At 52.5% G+C, this 19,145-nt stretch overlaps 2 protein-coding genes across 2 annotated transcripts in view; one reads left to right on the top strand and one right to left on the bottom strand.

Annotated features, from left to right (window-relative positions):
• Positions 1-13,545, top strand: part of ITPR3 (inositol 1,4,5-trisphosphate receptor type 3) — a 44,059-nt gene extending 30,514 nt beyond the window's left edge. Inside the window, exons 35-58 of the mRNA XM_082494394.1 lie at positions 82-266; positions 403-551; positions 731-839; positions 1,016-1,106; positions 1,348-1,517; positions 2,206-2,380; positions 2,463-2,647; positions 3,003-3,203; positions 3,469-3,579; positions 3,884-3,979; positions 4,246-4,347; positions 4,565-4,651; positions 5,339-5,449; positions 5,964-6,156; positions 7,135-7,260; positions 7,787-7,959; positions 8,076-8,240; positions 8,733-8,925; positions 9,731-9,826; positions 10,259-10,383; positions 10,641-10,806; positions 11,515-11,675; positions 12,180-12,341; positions 12,689-13,545. Coding sequence (XP_082350520.1) covers positions 82-266; positions 403-551; positions 731-839; positions 1,016-1,106; positions 1,348-1,517; positions 2,206-2,380; positions 2,463-2,647; positions 3,003-3,203; positions 3,469-3,579; positions 3,884-3,979; positions 4,246-4,347; positions 4,565-4,651; positions 5,339-5,449; positions 5,964-6,156; positions 7,135-7,260; positions 7,787-7,959; positions 8,076-8,240; positions 8,733-8,925; positions 9,731-9,826; positions 10,259-10,383; positions 10,641-10,806; positions 11,515-11,675; positions 12,180-12,341; positions 12,689-12,757 — 3,401 coding nt within the window. The 3' untranslated portion in view covers positions 12,758-13,545. The remainder of the gene's footprint in view (positions 1-81; positions 267-402; positions 552-730; positions 840-1,015; positions 1,107-1,347; positions 1,518-2,205; positions 2,381-2,462; positions 2,648-3,002; positions 3,204-3,468; positions 3,580-3,883; positions 3,980-4,245; positions 4,348-4,564; positions 4,652-5,338; positions 5,450-5,963; positions 6,157-7,134; positions 7,261-7,786; positions 7,960-8,075; positions 8,241-8,732; positions 8,926-9,730; positions 9,827-10,258; positions 10,384-10,640; positions 10,807-11,514; positions 11,676-12,179; positions 12,342-12,688) is intronic.
• A 958-nt stretch (positions 13,546-14,503) lies between these two features.
• UQCC2 (ubiquinol-cytochrome c reductase complex assembly factor 2) lies at positions 14,504-18,201 on the bottom strand. Its single transcript, XM_082494431.1, has 4 exons — positions 18,030-18,201; positions 15,806-15,880; positions 15,384-15,453; positions 14,504-14,682 (listed from the first exon to the last, which is right to left on the bottom strand). Exons 1-4 carry the CDS (start codon positions 18,165-18,167, stop codon positions 14,588-14,590), a joined length of 378 nt encoding a protein of 125 aa, XP_082350557.1. The 5' UTR covers positions 18,168-18,201; the 3' UTR covers positions 14,504-14,587.
• Positions 18,202-19,145: the final 944 nt, after the last annotated feature.

The following is a 19,145-nucleotide window of genomic DNA, read 5'->3' as shown; positions in this document are numbered from 1 at the left end:
GCCCAAAGCAGTGTGGTAGGACCCAGCTGATGGGGTGGGCTGGGTCTTGACTGTCCCCAACTCTGGCTCCATGTCCTGCAGCCAAGAGCCGCTCCATCGCTCTGCCCATGGACCTGGACGCCCACGTCAGCTCCCTGCTCAACAGCAGCTCCACCAGCACCGTCCAGAGGAACACGTCCAACTACAAGACGGCCACGCGGACCTTCCCCCGCGTCTCCACCACCCCCAACCAGTGGGACTACAAGAACATCATAGAGAAGCTGCAGGTAAGGGACAGGGAAGCAGCAGTGACGTGGATCAGTGCATGATAGCAAGAAGGTGCTGGCGTTGCAGGGGGCCCTCTCCCGTGCTCACATCTCCTAGGCATGCTTTGGCCCTAAAGGTGTGTGCTGTGACTTGTAGGACATCATCAACGCCCTGGAGGATCGCTTGAAACCGCTGGTTGAAGCTGAGCTGTCTGTCCTGGTGGATGTCCTCCACCGGCCAGAGCTGCTCTTCATGGAGGGGACGGAGGCGTTTCAGCGATGTGAGAGCGGAGGTTTCCTGTCCAAGTGAGGATGCTTTGCGATTGCCCAGGGGTTGTTGGGAGTGCTGGGAAGGGCTGGTGACCTTCAGCCTTTGTGGGTTGTGCATCCTGGTGTGCACCTGCAGAGTGAAGGGGTGGTGGGGCTGTTCCCTTGGGGACCCACTTGTCCCTCTCAGCTGCGTGACGGTGGCTTTGCTGTGCCAGGCTGGTGCAACACACCAAGGACCTCATGGAGACAGAGGAGAAGCTGTGCATCAAGGTGCTGAGGACGCTGCAGCAGATGCTGGTGAAGAGGAACAGATACGGCGAGAGGGTGAGCACCAGCACCATGGTCCCTCGGCACCTCCCAGCCCCGCTCCTCATCCGTGCAGCCCCTGCCACCCATGCTGGCAGTGCCCTCCCCGCTGCAGCCCGCGGGTGCTCAGCCTTGTTCCGCTCTAGCGCTGGCCTTGGCATCGGGAGACTCGTGACCTTTATTTGTCTTGGCAGGGCAACCTGCTGCGGAAAATGCTCCTGAACAATTACCTGCAGAACAAGAAGTCCAGCTCCAAAGGGGAAATTGTGGATGCTGCTGGGGGAGGTGAGTGCCCCTCTCCTGCACCTTCCCTGTCTCTCTGCGCTGCTCACACACACCTCGAATTCCCGGTTCCCGAGCCGTGATGGGATCGGGTCTGTAGGTGGTCACCATTCCCCCACCTCTGTGGGAGTAAAGGATTTGGGGAGATGAAGGGACGGGACTGAGATGCCTCTGGCAGCAATTTAGCTGTGCTCGGTCTCCTGCACTACCACAGCATCGCATCCATCTGTGCCTTCTCCTGCAGGCCAAGACCAGGACTGGTCCGCTATTGCTGCTGTCCAGTGCCGGCTGGACCGAGAAGGGGCCACCAAGTTGGTGGCTGACCTCATCATGAACACCAAGAACGAGAAGATCTTCCAAGAGAGCATCCTGCTTGCCATCCGCCTGCTGGACGGAGGCAACACCGAGATCCAGGTGCTGAGCGCCGGCTGCGCGGTGGGCGCCAGCCCCGGGGGAATTGGGCAGCCATGGTTTGATGGGTGCAGAGTAACGGTCCCAGCACTTGGAAGACGTGGGCGCAGGGGAGTCCTCCATCCTGGGTTGGCACCTGGGTAGCAGGCTTGCCCAAAACGCCGTTTGGTTGCATGTGTTCGCTGGCCAGAGGAGGAACTGCAGAAATCTGTCTGGTTTTGAGTTTTCCAGCTTGGTGGCTGCGTGGAGCTGGAGGGTTGGATGCTGCGAAAGGGGCAGGTTGCTGCAGGTTGTTTCCGGAGTAATGCTGATGCCCTCTGCCGGGTACTGCTAAAATGACTCAGGGCTGCAGCTCTTGGGGGATAACTCCTGGGTTATCTCGAATCCTTTATCACAGGGAAACCGACAAATTAATTGTATATGCAAAACCCAGTAGGGCTCCAGGCCTGGAGCTGCTCTAGGCACTGGTTGCTCTGGCCCTAACCCTGCTTTTAGGGTAAAGGAGAGCACAGCGGCAGGGGACGAGCCACCCCTGTAAATCCAAGAGGACTGTGATGTCCAGGCTTGTAGCATGGAAATAAACCTGCTTGCCAGGTTTTCTCAGAGAAGGTCTTCAGTGCTGGAGGCCACCAAACCAGAGGGGCAGGCAGTTGGGACCCCATGATGGAGACTTGTCCCTCCCTTCTCCCAGAAATCCTTTTACAACCTCATGACGAGCGACAAGAAGTCCGAGAAGTTCTTCAAAGTTTTGCACGACCGGATGAAGAAGGCACAGCAGGAGACCAAGTCTACGGTGTCTGTGAACATGAGTGACATTGGGAACAAGCCTCGTGAGGACAAAGACGAGCCTGACCCTGGCACCAAAGGTATGGGGCTGTGTCCCCTTGGTGGAGCCGATGTCTGTCTCGTTGGGTAGTCTGATGCTAACGAGGTTGGATTGCCCTCTAGGACGAGGAGATACCTTCCTGATGCCTGGCACCCCCACCCGATACCCGATGGCCATAGGGTTTCGGAAGGGCCATGACACTGGGGAGCAAGGTCAGAACAACGAAATGGGGGTGACGGTCCTGATCATGGAGCCCATCCTGCGATTCCTGCAACTGCTCTGTGAAAACCACAACCGGGACCTGCAGGTTGGTTACAGGGGCTGCTGGGGTCGGGGGCCAGGGCAGAGGCCATAGGACTGGGGTGTGGGATGGATGGGCTCTGCCTTAATTTGGTCCAAAAAGCCATTGCACCAGTCACTCTGTGCCTCAGTTTCCCCATCTGTAAATGTAACATCCCTTATGGGTAACTTTGCTTAGTGTCGTGGAAGTTCACGGCATGACCGTGTCCGTGGGATTGAGTGCTGCTCTTGGAGTACATTACAGCCACAGCCCAATTCTCCATCGAACTGCAGCTGGAGGGGGTGTCGGGAGGGGGATCAAGACTGACCCCCCCATCAGAGTGATGCCATTCAGCCCCGTAACTGCAGCCTTTGCTCGACAGAACTTCCTCCGGTGCCAGAACAACAAGACCAACTACAACCTGGTGTGCGAAACGCTGCAGTTCCTCGACATCATGTGCGGCAGCACCACGGGGGGGTTGGGGCTGCTGGGCCTCTACATCAACGAGTACAACGTGGCCCTCATCACCCAGACCCTGGAGACCCTGACCGAGTACTGCCAGGGGCCCTGCCACGAGAACCAGGTCTGTGGGTATCCCTGCGGGTTTGGGGCGTTCCCGTGGGTCTGGGGCATTTCACCACAGAGCAGGGATGCCCGAGGGAGGATTCGGGGGGGGATGCGTGGGAAAGCAGCAGAGACAGGGCCAGCTTTTGGTTTTGGGGTGTGAACAGGAGCAGAACACGGGCAGCAGAGGATGCCGGGGTGCTGCACGGGTTGTGAGCTACTGCTTGCCTAGATAATATGGTGATGCAAATGGAGGTTAAATTTGTGGTGCATTGCTCCCCCAGAGCTGCATCGTGACCCACGAGTCCAATGGGATCGACATCATCACAGCCCTCATCCTCAACGACATCAGCCCCCTCTGCAAGTACCGCATGGACCTGGTCCTGCAGCTGAAGGTGGGCAGAGCCTGGGGCGAGGATGGTGGGCACACGTGTGGGCATCACTGCGTGGGCTTGCTGCCGTGGCCGTGGGGTGTGCTGCGGGGTGAGGTGGCGGGGACCATGCATGTGTCAGGCCCTCAAGCATGGGAACACGTGGGCTCGGTGGGACGGGGCTGGTGCATCTCCACCGTGTGAGGCTCAGACACCTCTAGCACAGGGGAGTTAGAGCTGACCGGGGCACGGGGGAGGTTCTGCTCACCCTGCAGCCCTGGGCAGAGTCAGGGCACAGCTCCCCTCAGCAAGGGTTTCTCCTCGCCAGGACAATGCCTCCAAGCTCCTCTTGGCCCTCATGGAGAGCAGACATGACAGCGAGAACGCCGAGCGGATCCTCATCAGCCTCCGCCCGCAGGAACTGGTAAGGGCCGACAGTGAGACGCCCCCCAGCCTTGCCCCAGTGAGCCCCCAGCATCCCCCCCAGCCCACTGCTGGGCCTCTTCTGCCTGTGGGTCCTGGTGCAGGTGCTGGTTTGCAGTCCAATAACCGTCTCCTCTGCCGTGCTGCTGGTCACCGTCTCTGCGCAGCATCCTTGCCTAAAGGTTTCCCCAGAGCCGTTCATGGCCAGAGGAGGAAAACAAGGCAAGGAGGTGGGGAGAAGCTCACTGACCCTCTGCTGCCTTCCAGGTGGACGTCATTAAGAAAGCCTATCTGCAGGAGGAGGAGTGTGAAAACGCTGAGGTTTCCCCCCGGGAAGTTGGCCACAACATTTATATACTGGCGCTGCAGGTACGGAGCGGTGACGGCAGGGTCCCTGCCAGGCCGGGCTCCCCATGCCGCGCTGGGCTCCCAGCATGGCTGGGAAATGGGCTTTTTGGTTCCTGTGAGAAGCCACCCCCCCAGGCTTGCCGTCCTGCTCCCTTGGGCACCCCACGTCCCGCTCCCGTGTGCGCTGGTGGCTGCTCTCCAGCCTGGGCTCACCCGGCCATCGCTGTCCCTCTTCCAGCTGTCCCGACACAACAAGTCTCTGCAGCAGCTCCTGAAGCCGGTGAAGCGAATCCAGGAGGAGGAGGAGGAGGGCATCTCATCCATGGTACGGAGGGGAATGGAGGCAAAGCCCCTCCGAGCTGCCCTGGCCCTGACTGGAGATTGCAAAGAGTCTCCCACCCTTGTTGGACCACCCTGGGCTTCATTGTTTAAGATTTGATGGGTCTTGGTATTCCTCAGGGGGACTAAAGAAAGAAGAAAGACTTATCGGTGCCCTTGTAGCCCAAACTACAAGCCCAAAGGCATGTGCACCTTTTATAACCGAGCTGCGGAGAGCTGTATTGGGGGGGGTCCTCAAGGAAGGCTCAGCCGTAGGGTGATGTCCAGCTCACCGCAGGGACAGGCAGGTGGCCCTGATGGGGTCCTGCTGGTACCTGCTTTCTCCCCTTCCCCTTAGAAAAGGAAGGACTGAGTCCTTTGCTGTCATTTCTTGCCTACGTACCTTAGATCCCAAATGAGATTCAGCAGTAATATGATTTCCCTGGGGTTTTATGGGCATTGATTTGTAATTTGTGGATTAGCAGCACTTGGCTGTAATTATTGCAGGGAATCGAATGTCTGTCACCTCGGGGAGGGCCCGTACCCTTTTAGGAAGCTTTAATTCATTTGCTTCTCCCTGAAACCTCATCAGCTTTGGTAGATTTTGAGGAACGCTGTTGTCAGTGCAGAGTTAGACCTGACCCCCCCCCGGCTGAGGCCACCCTCCTCCTCTCTCCCTCTCCCCGCATCCCAGCTCAGCCTAAACAACAAGCAGCTGACGCAGATGCTGAAGTCGACGGCTCCGGTCCAGGAAGAAGAGGAGGACCCGCTGGCGTATTACGAGAAACACACGTCCCAAATTGAGGCAAGACCTGTTAGCTGTGGGGTTGCCAGCGTGCACGTGGCCGGTGAATCCGACGTGTGCTCCAGCTGCCTCGTGCCTGGTGATTTTGCACTTGGAGCTTTCCCATCCCTGTGCTGGCGAGAAGCAGATGGGCCTTTTGCTCTGCAGAGCGCTGGAGGCGTTAGCGGAGCCCACGGGGAGCTGGGGGAACGGGCTGCCCCCCGGACCTTTCCTTTCTCTCCCCGGAGCAGCGGGGATGCGGCCGTGTTGGCCACCCCACCCCTGCTTGCCAGCATGGAGCTCCTCGGGGACGGACCAGCAAGGGTTCACGTGCTCTCAGCTTTCCTCCAGCACAGCCGGGGCTGCCTTTGCTGGGTGGATCTGTAGCGTTGTGGTCGAGTGGCCGGTGATGTTTAGATCCCGGCGGAGTGGGAGGGAGGAGGGGAAGGCACAGCCAGGTCTAGGAAAGAGGAAACCAAAGGCTGGCAGGGGCAGGATCTGACGGCACCGTCCCCTTTCGCCCTGCTTCCTGCAGATTGTGCGCCTGGACCGAAGCATGGAGCAGATAATCTTCCCGGTGCCTGGCATCTGTGAGTTCCTCACCAAGGAGACCAAGTACCGGCTCTTCACCACCACGGAGCAGGACGAGCAGGGCAGCAAAGTCAGTGATTTCTTCGACCAGTCGTCCTTCCTCCACAACGAGATGGAATGGCAGAAGAAACTGCGCAGTAAGAGCAAACCAGACCTTCCTTTCGGGCTCCCCCCGGCCAGCACGGGCTCTTCAAATAGCCCCCGTTGTGAAAACGGGAGGCAGCCCTGCTTTGAAAGGGCTCCTGGCCTGGAAGTCACATCTCTGAGCATCTTGTGTCGTGCTCTGCAGAGCAAGGGCCACGCTCGGCAGTTTGCAGGTGGTGGAGGTTAATCAACATCCCAGGGATGGATTTCCCCCATGCCATGTTAGCGCAGTTCCTCGGTAGTCTGAAATGCATCTTGCGGCGCATTCCCTGGGATTACACCCGCAGGTGTTTTCCCCTGGAAAGCCCTCTCTTCATTTGCTTTCAGCTGCCTTCTCCTAAGCCGGGGTCTGGCAGCTACATGTGGGAAATAAAACTTGTTTCTCCGCTCCCTGCAGACCTGCTTAGGTGCTTTCAGGGCTGCATCAGGATGGAAATCCTGTCTTAAAATGAGCTCAATAGAGAGTCACACTATAACTACTGCGATGCAGCGAAGGGGCAGCGTAGCAGCTCTGAAAACATTTGCAGATCCAGTCAAAACTATCTTAGGAATTCGGCAGGAAACAAGTTTCCAGTATGGATGGGAAATTGCTGGCTGGGTCTCCTCTGGGACCAGAACCAGCGCTGAAAACACAAAGATACTGTTGTTTTGAAGGACGTGAGGCTGTAGGAGGTGGGAGATGGGGTGGAGGGTGAGGAGGAGAAGAGAGCCCATCTGATTCCGAGGTGCCAGAGCGGGTCAAAGGGCCGAGAGGCCAAGAACTGTGAGCAGTGACATGTGGAACTCGCGCTCCTATTTCAGCAGTTGAGGAGGGAGCTTTCATTAATGTTCTGAAGGAAGTGGGAGGCGAGGGTCCCTGCGGCCCCACCAGCTGTGCTGAGCCCAACCCTTCGGATGTCGGGCAGGACAAAGCCTTCCCCGGCTGGCGTGAGGTCGGCTGAGATCTGTGTGTCTGCCTCCTCTCCCTCCAGGCATGCCGCTGATGTACTGGTTCTCCCGCAGAATGACTCTCTGGGGAAGCATTTCCTTCAACCTGGCTGTCTTCATCAACATAATCATTGCTTTCTTCTACCCCTACGTCGAAGCCACTTCCATGGGTAAGTGGCCCGGCATCTGCTGCTCCTCGAGGTGGAAGAAAAAGGGGACCCTCCTATGGAGAGAAACTGGTCCCCTTACCTGTACTCTCCCTGCCTTCAGTCTCCTTTTGGACTCCTGAAGCCCCACGTCCTCTCTGCAGGTCAAAAGAAGGGACTGAGTCAAGATTTCAGTTGCCAGCCCTCCCCGTGCTTCTGTCTTAGGGAAAGGTCTCCTCTTCTCCCTGGGCTGCACTTTCCCTGCTTGTAAAATGGGGGAGGCAGTGACAGCATTGAACCTGCTGTCGGGCACAGCCTCCGTCATTTGCGGTGGTTTTGAGATCTCAGCTAAAAGATCTTAGCAAAACGTATCAGTAAGAACCATCTTAGCCAATACTAGTCTTTGCAGTCAAGCAAAACTTCTCTCTTTCTTCCCTCTGATAATCAGCACATTAGTTTTTCTGGACAGTCTGGGCAGCAGCACAGTGTCTGACTGACAGTGTGCATTTCGTCTCACGCCGTTTCATCGCTGTGGGTCTTCTCTTCCCAGGAGTGCTGGATTCCCCACTGATCTCACTGCTCTTCTGGATTCTGATCTGCTTCTCCATCATGGCCTTGTTCACTAAGCGCTACGGTGTCAGACCGCTCCTCGTGGCACTGATCTTGCGATCGATCTATTACTTGGGGATCGGACTCACTCTGAACATACTGGGAACCCTCAATGTAAGTTCTCCACGTGCTGCTGGGAAAAGAGCATAGCAGCCCGTAGCAGAGGAGGCTGTTCTGCGTTCCTAAAGTGCGGCAAACCCCACTCCCTCCCATTTCTGGTTGTTCCCCAGCTGACCAACAAGATTGTGTTTGTGGTGAGCTTCGTGGGCAACCGCGGGACCTTCATCCGAGGCTACAAGGCCATGATCATGGATGTGGAGTTTCTTTACCATGTTGGCTACATCCTGACGAGCGTCCTGGGACTCTTTGTGCACGAACTCTTCTACAGCATCCTGGTACAATAAATGCAGGTGTTTGGGGCGCAGAGGGAGCCTGTCTGCCCTAAGAGAAGCTGGAAGGTTCTTGTGACACCTTCCAGGGGGTGATTGATAACAGCAGTGAGAACAATTCACTGTGCTCTAATCTTTGCGTAGGCTGATCTTTCTGCCTTCCGACAGCATCTATTACTGTCTCTCTCCCGCTCTTTTGCCATTTCTCTCTTTCTAATCTCTACTGTGTACTTTATCTGGGTCAGCTGGGAGACAACGTGAGCTGGTGAGGGCAGAGGCAGGGTGCATGTGTCCTATTCTTGGCTCTCCTGCTGCGCATAAGTCACTCCATTCTTCTCTGCTTCCCCGCAGTAAGCCGGGAAACTTAAATGCTTTGTGTGAAAGTTAGTCAAGGTCTGCTGAGTGATGCAAGATCTCGGGATAAAAGGGGCTATAGGTAGGCCAGGCATTGTCAAGAAAAGCACCCTGCGGCATTTCTTTGCTCCTGGGTCCTTTCAGCTGTTTGACTTGATCTACCGTGAGGAGACCTTGTTTAATGTCATCAAAAGCGTGACGCGGAACGGGCGCTCCATCCTGCTGACAGCCCTCCTGGCTCTCATCCTCGTCTACCTCTTCTCCATCGTGGGCTTCCTGTTCCTGAAGGATGACTTCATCCTGGAGGTGGACCGGCTGCCGGACAGCAAAGCCAAAGGTTGTTCAGCCCTTGTCCTCGTTGGCTGCGGTGCTTGGGAGGAGAGGGGCCGGGCAGAGCGTGGGTCCCCTTCTGCAGCCGGACCGTTGCGTGAGACCCCGCTCCCTCCCCGCGGCAGAAGCACGCGCGTGTCTGCGTGTCATGGGGTTTATACCCTCGGCGCAAACTCCTGGTGGCACTGGTTTTGTGGGTTTTAGCAGAGAAGACAGCTGCCTGTGCCGACTGAAGGACCTCAAGAGAGCAGAGGTTTGGGGGCAGGAGTGATTGCAGAGAAGGGGGCGGGCGGCTACAAATGAAGTTTTAGCACTGTAGAGGTCTCAACTGAAACTTGAGCAAAAGATTCAAAGCCTAGAAAAGTCTAGGAGACTGGAGAAACTATTTTTCCAAGAAGCTTGAAAGCTACACAAAGAGGCAGTTGAGGTGGGAGTCGACCTGTTCTGTCAAGTAACAGGTGATATAGAAATGGCTTCAAGTTGCGCCAAGGGAAGGTTAGATTGGACACGAGGAAGAATTTCTTTACTGAAGGGGTCATCAGGCGTTGGAACGCGTTACCCAGGGCGGTGGTGGAGTCCCCATCCCTGGAGGTGTTTAAGGGTGGTGTAGATATAGTGCTCAGGGACATGGGTTAGTGGTGGGCTTGGCAGTGTGAGGTTAATGGTTGGACTGGATGATCTTACAGGTCTTTTCCAATCGAGGAGATTCTGTGCTTCTGTGCGATTCTGTGAAAAGCGCCCGTGACAGCAAAGAAGAGCTTTCCTAAGGCAAGCTGATGCTCTGACAAGGCTGCGGTCTCTTTTACTTGCAGATGACCCCTTGGGGATGCAAAGGAACATGGAGACCTTCATGGAGTCGTGCAGCAGTGACAAAATTAGCTGCTCTGCCGTGCCCACTGCTTTGGAAGGTAAGTGAGCTCATTAGGAAGGTTGACTCTGTTAGTGGCAGAGCAGCTTGGCTGCCTGGTTTGTCAGCGAGCTCAGAAAAACCCTAGCTTTTTCGAAGCTGGAAGCAAGCAACCCACTTTCTGGCACATATTAGGCAAGAGGCCTGCAAATTTTGCACTGACCGTGGCATAAAAAATGTTGAAGTAGATTCAGTTTCGTCATAAAGAAAGTGGGAGCGTCGGGAGCGCTCAGCCAAACACCCCCGCAGCGAGAAGCGAGCCGGAGGAGCTGCTGGGAAGCTGCTGCTTGGGAGATGCGCATCTGCTCCCAGGAGCTTTGCCACCGCGGCAGGAGCCATCCCCGCAGCTCTGCATCCTTTGTAACGGTCTGGTACTTCTGCCCTGTCTATATGCTCTGGGTTTTTGCTTTTATTTCCCCCTCCGGTACCCTAGAAACAGAGGCTGACCCGTGGGAACGCGCCTGCGACACGCTGCTCATGTGCATCGTCACTGTCCTGAACCACGGCCTGAGGAACGGAGGGGGCGTGGGTGACATTCTGCGGAAGCCATCGAAGGATGTGAGTTTGGGCGGCACGTGGGACCCCTTTCTTCTGCTAAAAGTCCTGCCGCATTTACCGCTGCGCAGCTGCCCTCCCTCCCTGGAAACTGGGACACTTCCAGCTCTGTCCCCCACTGCTTTTCTCCTCTCTTCCCCATCACAGCCTTTACTCCTCCTCACCCGGTACCCTCACCCGTGTAACGGGGCGGCACGGTTAGCGTGGCTGGAGGCGAGGTGTGCGAGAGACACACATTTATCCCTTCCATCCATTAACAGGAGTCCTTGTTTCCTGCTCGGGTTGTCTACGACCTCCTCTTCTTCTTTATTGTCATTATTATCGTCCTTAACCTCATCTTTGGGGTCATTATTGACACCTTTGCTGACCTGAGGAGTGAGAAGCAGAAGAAGGAAGAGATACTGAAGACCACCTGTTTCATCTGTGGTGAGCGCTGGGACCTAGAGAGGAATTGCCCCAAAGCTCTTCCTCTCTTCTCGGGCTGAGGGGAGGAAAGGAGTTTCAGTTGGTTTCTGGGTTTCAGAACTTAAATCTGTTCACCGATGGGTCACTGCGGGGCGAGGAGGCTTAAACAAGGCCACAAACGGAGAAGGGAAATTATCTGTGGTGTTCCTCGCCTTCTGTTAATGAGGTGTTAAACTAAACGCCACATTGTGGAGTTCTTGTCACTGCGCATCTATCCCTCCTGAGACCATCGCTTAGCCAGTGGAAAAAAGCACCGTACTCCTAAGGAAATAAAATACAGAAAATGTTCTGGAGTGCTTTCAGTCATTGTAAGGCATTTAAAAAAAAAAAAAAAAAAGAGGAAAAACCCAATCAATCTAGCTGCTTTTTTCTTAAAAGATCCACCGGGTGGATTTTTTGCTTTTAGATGCATAGGCAGGAAGCACAGCTAGTTGTACTTTAAATAGATGCCTCCTGAATACACAACTGGGTTATTTTCCCCCTGGTTTGGATGCTCGTTGTGTGCTAAATGCCAACTAATTATTAAAAGCACTTCTGGAAAGTCACACCTGGGAGAGGATGCAATTATCTCTCCTTCCTTTCGCATTCCTTTGCTTGCTCGCTTCTTCCCTTCTCCTCCCCTCCCCGTCTCCCCCCTCCACCGTCTCCGCTCTCGCCTGCCTTTCCCAGGACTCGAAAGGGACAAGTTCGACAACAAGACGGTGTCCTTTGAGGAGCATATTAAATATGAGCACAACATGTGGAACTACTTGTACTTCATCGTGCTGGTGCGAGTGAAGAACAAGACCGACTACACGGGGCCGGAGAGTTACGTGGCACAGATGATAAAGGTACGTGTCCTCTCGGGGAAGCTCGTTCACGATTGCAACCTGCCCACCCCAGGGAAATACTTGAGAACAAGGGGCTTGCCAAAGAAAAAGCGCTTTTGAGAAGGAGCTTTTGGAAAATATTTAGTAACCTTGTCGTGCCTTAGTTCTTTCCTAGCTGGTTGTTTCCACTTCGCAGTCTCAGCCAACACCACATTGTCTGCTTGATGTTTTGTACTGTGTATTTAAGGATTGAACCAAGAGTAGAGAGTGTGACTTCAAGGTGATTTCAAGGCAAGAAGGGGAGGGAAAGGAAATTCAGAAAAGAAAAACTTATGAACTTGAGCCCAGAAGGCTGTAAGGAAAAAAGGCTGGAAACGGACTCTTTGCGGAAAATTTGCAAAGATAGATACAGACAAGATGAGCCTTTGGGAATTTCTTTAATCCTAAGCATAGGCAGGCTTCCTGTTAAATCCTACCAGCTTTCTTCCCCCCTCCAACTCCCATTTTCCACGGTTGCCTTTCCAGAATAAGAACCTCGACTGGTTCCCCCGGATGCGAGCCATGTCGCTGGTCAGCAATGAAGGGGAAGGGGAACAGAATGAGATCCGTAACCTTCAAGACAAACTCAACACCACGATGAAGCTGGTGTCCCATCTCACCTCCCAGCTGAATGAGCTGAAGGAACAGGTACTTAACGCTTTTAAGAATAGGAACGCTTGAGGAACACCTGACTGTAGAAACCCGCTGTCCTTACCAAAATAGACACCAATTCCAAGGAAGAGGAGGCAGAACCAGCCCAAGGCAGTACTTCAGATACAAAGCAAAGAGCTCCTGGAGCTCTTTTTTGGGGGGTCAGGGACACGTGGGACAAGTGCTTTTTGATACTTTACCTCCTCATCAGCTTAAGTCCAACTCACAGGGTTTTCTGGCAGATGCTTAAAGCAGCCCGGCCAGTCACGCACTGGAGGAGCACGTTAGTGAATGTAAAGGCAGCCTGGTTTCCTACCTCACTCCTGTCCTTGTTTGCACTCTAGATGACAGAGCAACGGAAGCGCAGACAAAGGATGGGGTTCGTGGATGTCCAGAATACCATGAACCACTAAGACGGAGAAGCAGCATCGGCTTCACCCACTGAGGGACTACGCAGTTAATGAGGCTGCTTATTCCTGGGTTCCACACCTGGACGTCGCTGTCAGAGAAAGACAGACCATGTGGAAGAGCTTCACCGTCAACATTTTCCCTAGAGCGCTTGTAAGCAATTCAGGAGCCAGGGACCGGCCAGGATTCCTCACGATACCTGGACCCACACGTTACTCTAATGCCCTTGTAGGAAGATAAATCATACAGGACTTTTATTCCTCATTGCAATAACTCTTTATTTTGCAAATGTGGAGGGTTGTATCTTTATCTCCATGCACTACATTCTGATGGCCTCAGGTGTAGTGTAACTAGCTGTAGGGCTGCAGTATTTAACTTATTCCAAAAGTGTCACTAGTACATGTGGATCTTTGCAAACCAGCCATCGTATTTGCTGTACCTGCTCCGTGCTGATCCCTCTCCATTTAAAGAATTCTCTTCATCACTGTGGTGCAGTAAAGAGGAGCTAAACTCCAGGAGGTGGATTGTTTAATTTAACTCACCAGATGAGGATGAGTATCCAAGCTTGTACTAGTGTGAACTAGTCTTTTGCCTTCTGTGGACCGAGGATATCTGAGCAGTAGTAGTAGGAGACTGCAGGTTTACAGGAGTTCACTGTGAAGGGGTGTCCTGTGTTTTAGTTTCATCTCTGGTGTATTGTTTTACTTTTTATTTTGTTATTGTTGTTACTTAAGAACTAAAATGTAAATTGCCTTAACTAAATTAAATACAAAATCATGTTATAATAAAAACTTAAACATGGTAAAGAAAGAGCCCTTCCTGTGCACTCCGGTATGTAATGGGGTTGTTATAAATAGAAATACAGAACAATCCAAAGACCCAAGGTGCTCCACAACCCCATGCTCTCAGCTCCAGCTGTTAAACATTACAATACAGTGTGATGCTCCAGTCAGAAGTTGAAGAAGAATGCTACCATGAAGAACTACCTTGAGCACCAGCCTTGTTTTCTGAAGCTTTGGATTAGAGCCTGCTGCAAAGTTTAAATTCTTTCACTACTTGCCAGGAAAACACTGTTCAAATACATAAAAAGGAGCAGCTGTTGGTGCTGCCCGGAGCCAAGCAGCGTCCTGGCATAGCTGTGTTCTAGACACTCATCTTTCCAGAGCCAACTACAGTCCTGTGCCTCTGCCTCCCAAGAATAGACACTGATGCAAGCATTAAAGCTTTAAAAAGGAATAAAAACAGGCCACAGCAATGGACTAATCACACTTAAAATTTGTTTATGGCCCTATGTACTAACATGTCATTAAAACCTATCTTTATGCAGCAACCCTTACAGAAATCTCAGTTAAATCCTTACACTGCTCCACTGTCCCCATGGTAAACGGTCACCCTCAGTCCTCTCCTGTGTCTTCTCAAAAGAAAAATAAATGTTGTGCTTAAAGTTATCCCTCCCTCAATTTCACTGTCACGAGTGCTAACAGAGAGAAACACAAGCACAGCTACGTTGTCACACCATCACTATTGTTATCTTCGCAAGCAAATTTAAAGCTAACGTGGTTGAATCTGCCGGTTGCCGTTTTTCATAACACAAAGGATCTGGTCTAACACCACAAAGTTCTTTCCTCTACACTACACTGCTCCAATACGGTTTCAGCACAGATGTGTTATGTCCTAGATTTCCAGGGAAAAAAGAGGAGGCACTAAAAATGAAGGGTTTAAGGTGTAGGTCTGAACAAAAATGCTGTTGCTAAGAGGAATAAATGGTTTTATTCATCATGGCAACATACAGTGCTTTAGGAATATATACAGTGGAGAATCTGGGAGTTAGCCTGTCACTTTGAGTCCTCTTCAGGTTTCTTGGCATAAAACTTTTCTCGCAGTTTTTTCCATGTCCCTTTTTTCATGTCTTCCATCTGTTTCAGAATGTCTGCAAAAAGAGAAGAGAGAGCGAGATGGGGAAAGAGGAAGAAAAGCAGAAAAGCAAAGGAATGAAAGCCCTCTTATAAAAGCTTTGCCTTATATCTATATTCCTTTTTTGACTTTTCATCTTAATGAATTTCTATTTCAGGGCCTGAGGCAAGTTTGTTTCCCTTTCCAATCAACTGTGCGGGGAGTCCCTTATCACTAACAACTAATATTCAGTTTCCACACACTGCAATCAAAGTTAGGAACTGGAGCAGAACAAAACTGCACTGCCTTCCTACATTGCACTTCATAAATGATCTGGCTGAGAGTATTTCTGCATCGTGGTACCCTGTCTAATACAAAAGGAAAAATACTGAAGGGAATTTGATCCCTGAAGCTGAGAATTTTTTGAATGACGTAGTAAACGTGCATTTCTTTCACATAGCTCCTACTATCTGATCGCAAAGAGCCCTTGCAAACCCTTTGCTGTTCCTGCCCAGTGCGAAATGCAATTGATTTTTCACCCCGATAGATTACTGATGATCTCCTCAATTATTCCTGAACTTACTCCTCATTAAACATCCTAATATACTTGCACGGCAGTCCCAGTTTGTCTTTTAGTCACAGGTGTTTAGTAGAAATGTTGCAGTAAACACCACAAAGACTAGAATGTACTTTATCTCCTGCACTGACTTATTCTCAAATCAAGCACAGTATTAGTACCTGTTGCTAGTATCATCTTGCAATCTTCTACTGTCACTCCAGTGAAGCTGGTATCTTTCAGGCGTGGATACTTCATAAACCAGCAAGTAGGTGAGGGAAGGAGAGAGAGAAAAAAATGTTACTTGCAGTCCATTAACAAAAGTAAAAATGTCACCATATGGTAAAGTCTGAGCTCATTTTCAGTCAAGCTCTAAGAATTCTTTTCATCCACATCAAGAACTATCATCTGCATTGTTCATACATGTCACAGAGGCCAAGATGTCTGCAGCCTTCCTGGAGTGACCAAAGGCACCAGGTAGAGCTGCAGAGCGCTCATTTGTCCGTTAGACATTCCCAGAAACCCTGCTGGGACGAGGCAGCCAGCTGCAGTAGGTTGTGACTCACCCCCTAAAAGAGGGATGATGGCTAATGCCAAAGCTCACCTTGTTTTTGTAGTAGTTGGTGTGGATTCTGACTAAGCTCTCGTACATTCGGTCACAGGTCTCAGGGTCAGCGATCTGGAAAGGGACAGATGTATCACACAAGTCTTAATTTAAACCTCCATAGCAAAAAACATCTCATTTCAAGGCTTGTGAGAAGGACAGTCAAGGAGCAGCTTAGGTGACTTCTCAGTGCAATGTGGGATACTGGTGACCCCTAATATGCTGCTCCAGAATGCAGATCATTTTCTTTCCCCTCTGCTTCTCACCAGCTTGGCCTACAAGAATAACGAGGCATGTGATTTCCAGAACGGACCTTAAAAACTGCTCGAAAGGATTTGACAGATCAGCTGTGAATACACAGTTAATGAGATCATTGCTGGACAGTTTTCTTCTCACATTTACTTGCCACTGCTGAGAAATCTGCAAGACTTCTTGCTCAAAGGCCAGTTTTGCCGCCTGTTTTATTCTAAAGTATCAAATAGGATCATGTACTAGGGTGGAATTTAGAAAATCCCGGTGAAGGCTAAAAATAGTTTATAATTGGTTAGGGAAAAGCTGCATGAAAGACACTGAACAGCTTGTGAAGGGTAAATGGGTTTCTATTTTGGTCAAGTAAGTTGGAAAGATTTTGCTAATACCTAAACCTCTGCTAGGTGCCTCGGACAGGTGCATCTGCCTTGCAGAGGCATCTATTTAGCAGTGTGGATGGCATGTCATCTTGGTTTTGTTTTACAATGGGGGCCAACTCAGCCAGAACTCTGCATTGCTGCTCAATGACATCAAACATAAATGATTAAAATGGATACGTGAATAAGAATAGTATCAACAGAAACATGGCAGGATAAAATGACACAGCTCATGCGTCCTTGGGACATTGGCACAGGTTCAGCACAAGGCCAGTAATGCCTCCTCTGCGCAAACCAGTAAAACGAAAGAAAAGCTCTCCTTATTCAGTAGGTAATGGCTGCTGCAGGAGAGAGGATCTAGGGACAGACAGACTGTCAAGAGTAAGCACCATCACACTGCAGGTGATCGACTGCTTAACGTATCCTGCAGTCACATTTCAAATGACCCTGCTAATGTTTTAGTAATGACAGCAGAAATAGCTATTAAATGGGTACCAGAAAGTGTCCCTCCCCCCCGTAAAATCAGTGAATCTTATTCCATGTGAATAAAACAGACATTAGACTGATAAAGTATCCTTTACGGTGCTAGTTCTTTTCTCAGACATTCCTCCTGCTGTCTGCCAGTACATTTCCCTTTGCTGTATTAAACCTTTATACATACAAATTGACATCAGTGCTGCAGGCATCAATTTAGGTTCTCAAGATGAGTGGCAGCGTTGGGATCTTGTAGCCAATTGGTGCAGCAAATTCAGCTATCCTGAGCATACGAAAAAGCAATAAGCACTTTCCAAAATGTCTGCTGCAGACTGTTCTGGTGACCAATATAGAATTAGGTGCCTATAATGGCCCCTTGAAGTAGAAAATGCATATCTGGAACAATGTTTTTATGCTAAGAAAGGGCACATTTACATTCCACAGCACCACCTCCAAGCCTGTAAAGATCTGCAGCCCAAGCAGATTAGCTTCTCTAATGTATTTCAGCACCAAAGCCTAACTAAACTCCAACACAATTACAGCTGCAGCTAGAATCCAATTTTATAACCACTGTACCCCAACAGCGCGTTTCACTATGTACTCCACACCGCATCGCACCATCATCCTATCATCGTGGGAAGCCAAAACGCACTAATCAACTCGATTCCAACACGGCACTGACAAATTCACTATGTTTTGTATCCCACTTCCACAACCGCGGGGATGGGGTTCTCCGAAGCAGATGGTGTAAATGGTGGAAGGATCTGGCACACGGGGCTGCTCGTCCTGTTGGAGGCACAGGCTGCGCGGCTGCCGGGGCCCTGTGTTTAAAGGCCCATCCTGGGCCCTGAGGAGACCCGAGGGAGGCTCGCTTCACAGCGGAGCCCCGCAGGCACAACCTTCTTCTCAACTGTAACCCCGACAGCTCCCCAAAAAACCCTCATTTCAGCACTAAACTCTCAAGGTTCGCGCCCCCACAGCCTCCTCAGACTGACAGTAAAACCGCCGGGGGGGGATGAGGCGCCTGCGCGGCCCCGGCCCCGCCTCGCCCCCCCGCCCCCCCGCAGGCCGCCGCGGCGGTACCACCCTTCCCCCTCCCCTCTTCTTCTCCCCCCCGCCCTCACCTGCGTGTTCTCCCCTTCGCGGAAGGCCTGCGCCACCCGCTGCCGCAGGAAGACGCCCAAGTCCCGCTGCCGCTTGGTCTCCTCCACCGGCCACTCCTCGCAGAGCTTCAGGAACCGCCGGTACCTGGTGGCCGCCATCGCTGCCGGCGGCGCCGGCCATGGGCGGGGTCACGTGACCTACGGCGGGCGAGAGGGGTCGGGCGGGGCTGCGCATGCGCCATGCGGCGGCGGGTGGGCCCCCGCCGGGAGGGCTATGGCGGGGGGGGGGAACCGAAGCAACCCCTTAGCGCATCCCCCCGCGGGGCAGCACCGCAAAGGAGGGCTGACGGGGAGTCCCAAGAGGCTCCACCGTGCACCTCCCCTCCGTTCCCCGGGGTGCTTTCGGTGAGGGCGGGGGGAGCTGCCAGGCCAGGCCCTCAGGCCGCGCAGGCCCGGGCCGGCTTTGAGGCTTGCGGAGCAACGCTCCTCTCCGTCGGCCCTGAGAGGGCCACCGCGGCGGGCTCACGGCCTGCCCCGTGTTTTTGAAAGGCAGCTGATGAGCAGCCTGGCTGTGCCCATTCATTTGCTCGATTCCTGCCTACGCAGCCAAGCCGCCTGCTTTGTGCGGCTGGCAAAGGGATCTTCCCCCTGCAGTGCTGCTAATAACCCGGGCCAGGCAGCCAGCAGCGTGGTGTGTAATAGCTACCTTAATGCTTGGCTCCTGGCTGTTCTGAAACCTAGAAAGTCTTGCCTGTTTTCTCCCCCTTCTCCACATGGAGTACATAATGTTGTAGGCTGGCTCAGAGCTCCTCCTCTTGGCAGGCAAATGGTTAAATACTTGATAATTAAGTGCTTGAATATACGGGGTGAGAAGAGGGTGGGGAATGCCTTCTGTCACCATTCAAGCAACAGGTTGCTGTTTTCTTTCCAGGAGCAGTGGCGGGTGAGACCTGCAGCCAAGGTGGGTGTTTTGCTCCGCTGATGAGCGGCTCTGGCTGCTGGTGTCATGCTTAGACCCTTCTCCACCCTCCCTCACTTTCAGAGCTGCCGTCCTGGCCGGCAGGGATGCAGACGCTGAGGTGGGTCTGTATAAAGCCCATCAGCAGAGCTGGTGACAGCCACAATTAGCACTGATCG

Source organism: Vanellus vanellus (assembly GCF_965231255.1).
Source record: "Vanellus vanellus genome assembly, chromosome: 23".
Classification (NCBI taxonomy): Eukaryota; Metazoa; Chordata; class Aves; order Charadriiformes; family Charadriidae; genus Vanellus; species Vanellus vanellus.
Note: the sequence above shows the minus strand (reverse complement) of the source record. Positions and strands in the feature narration are given on the sequence as shown.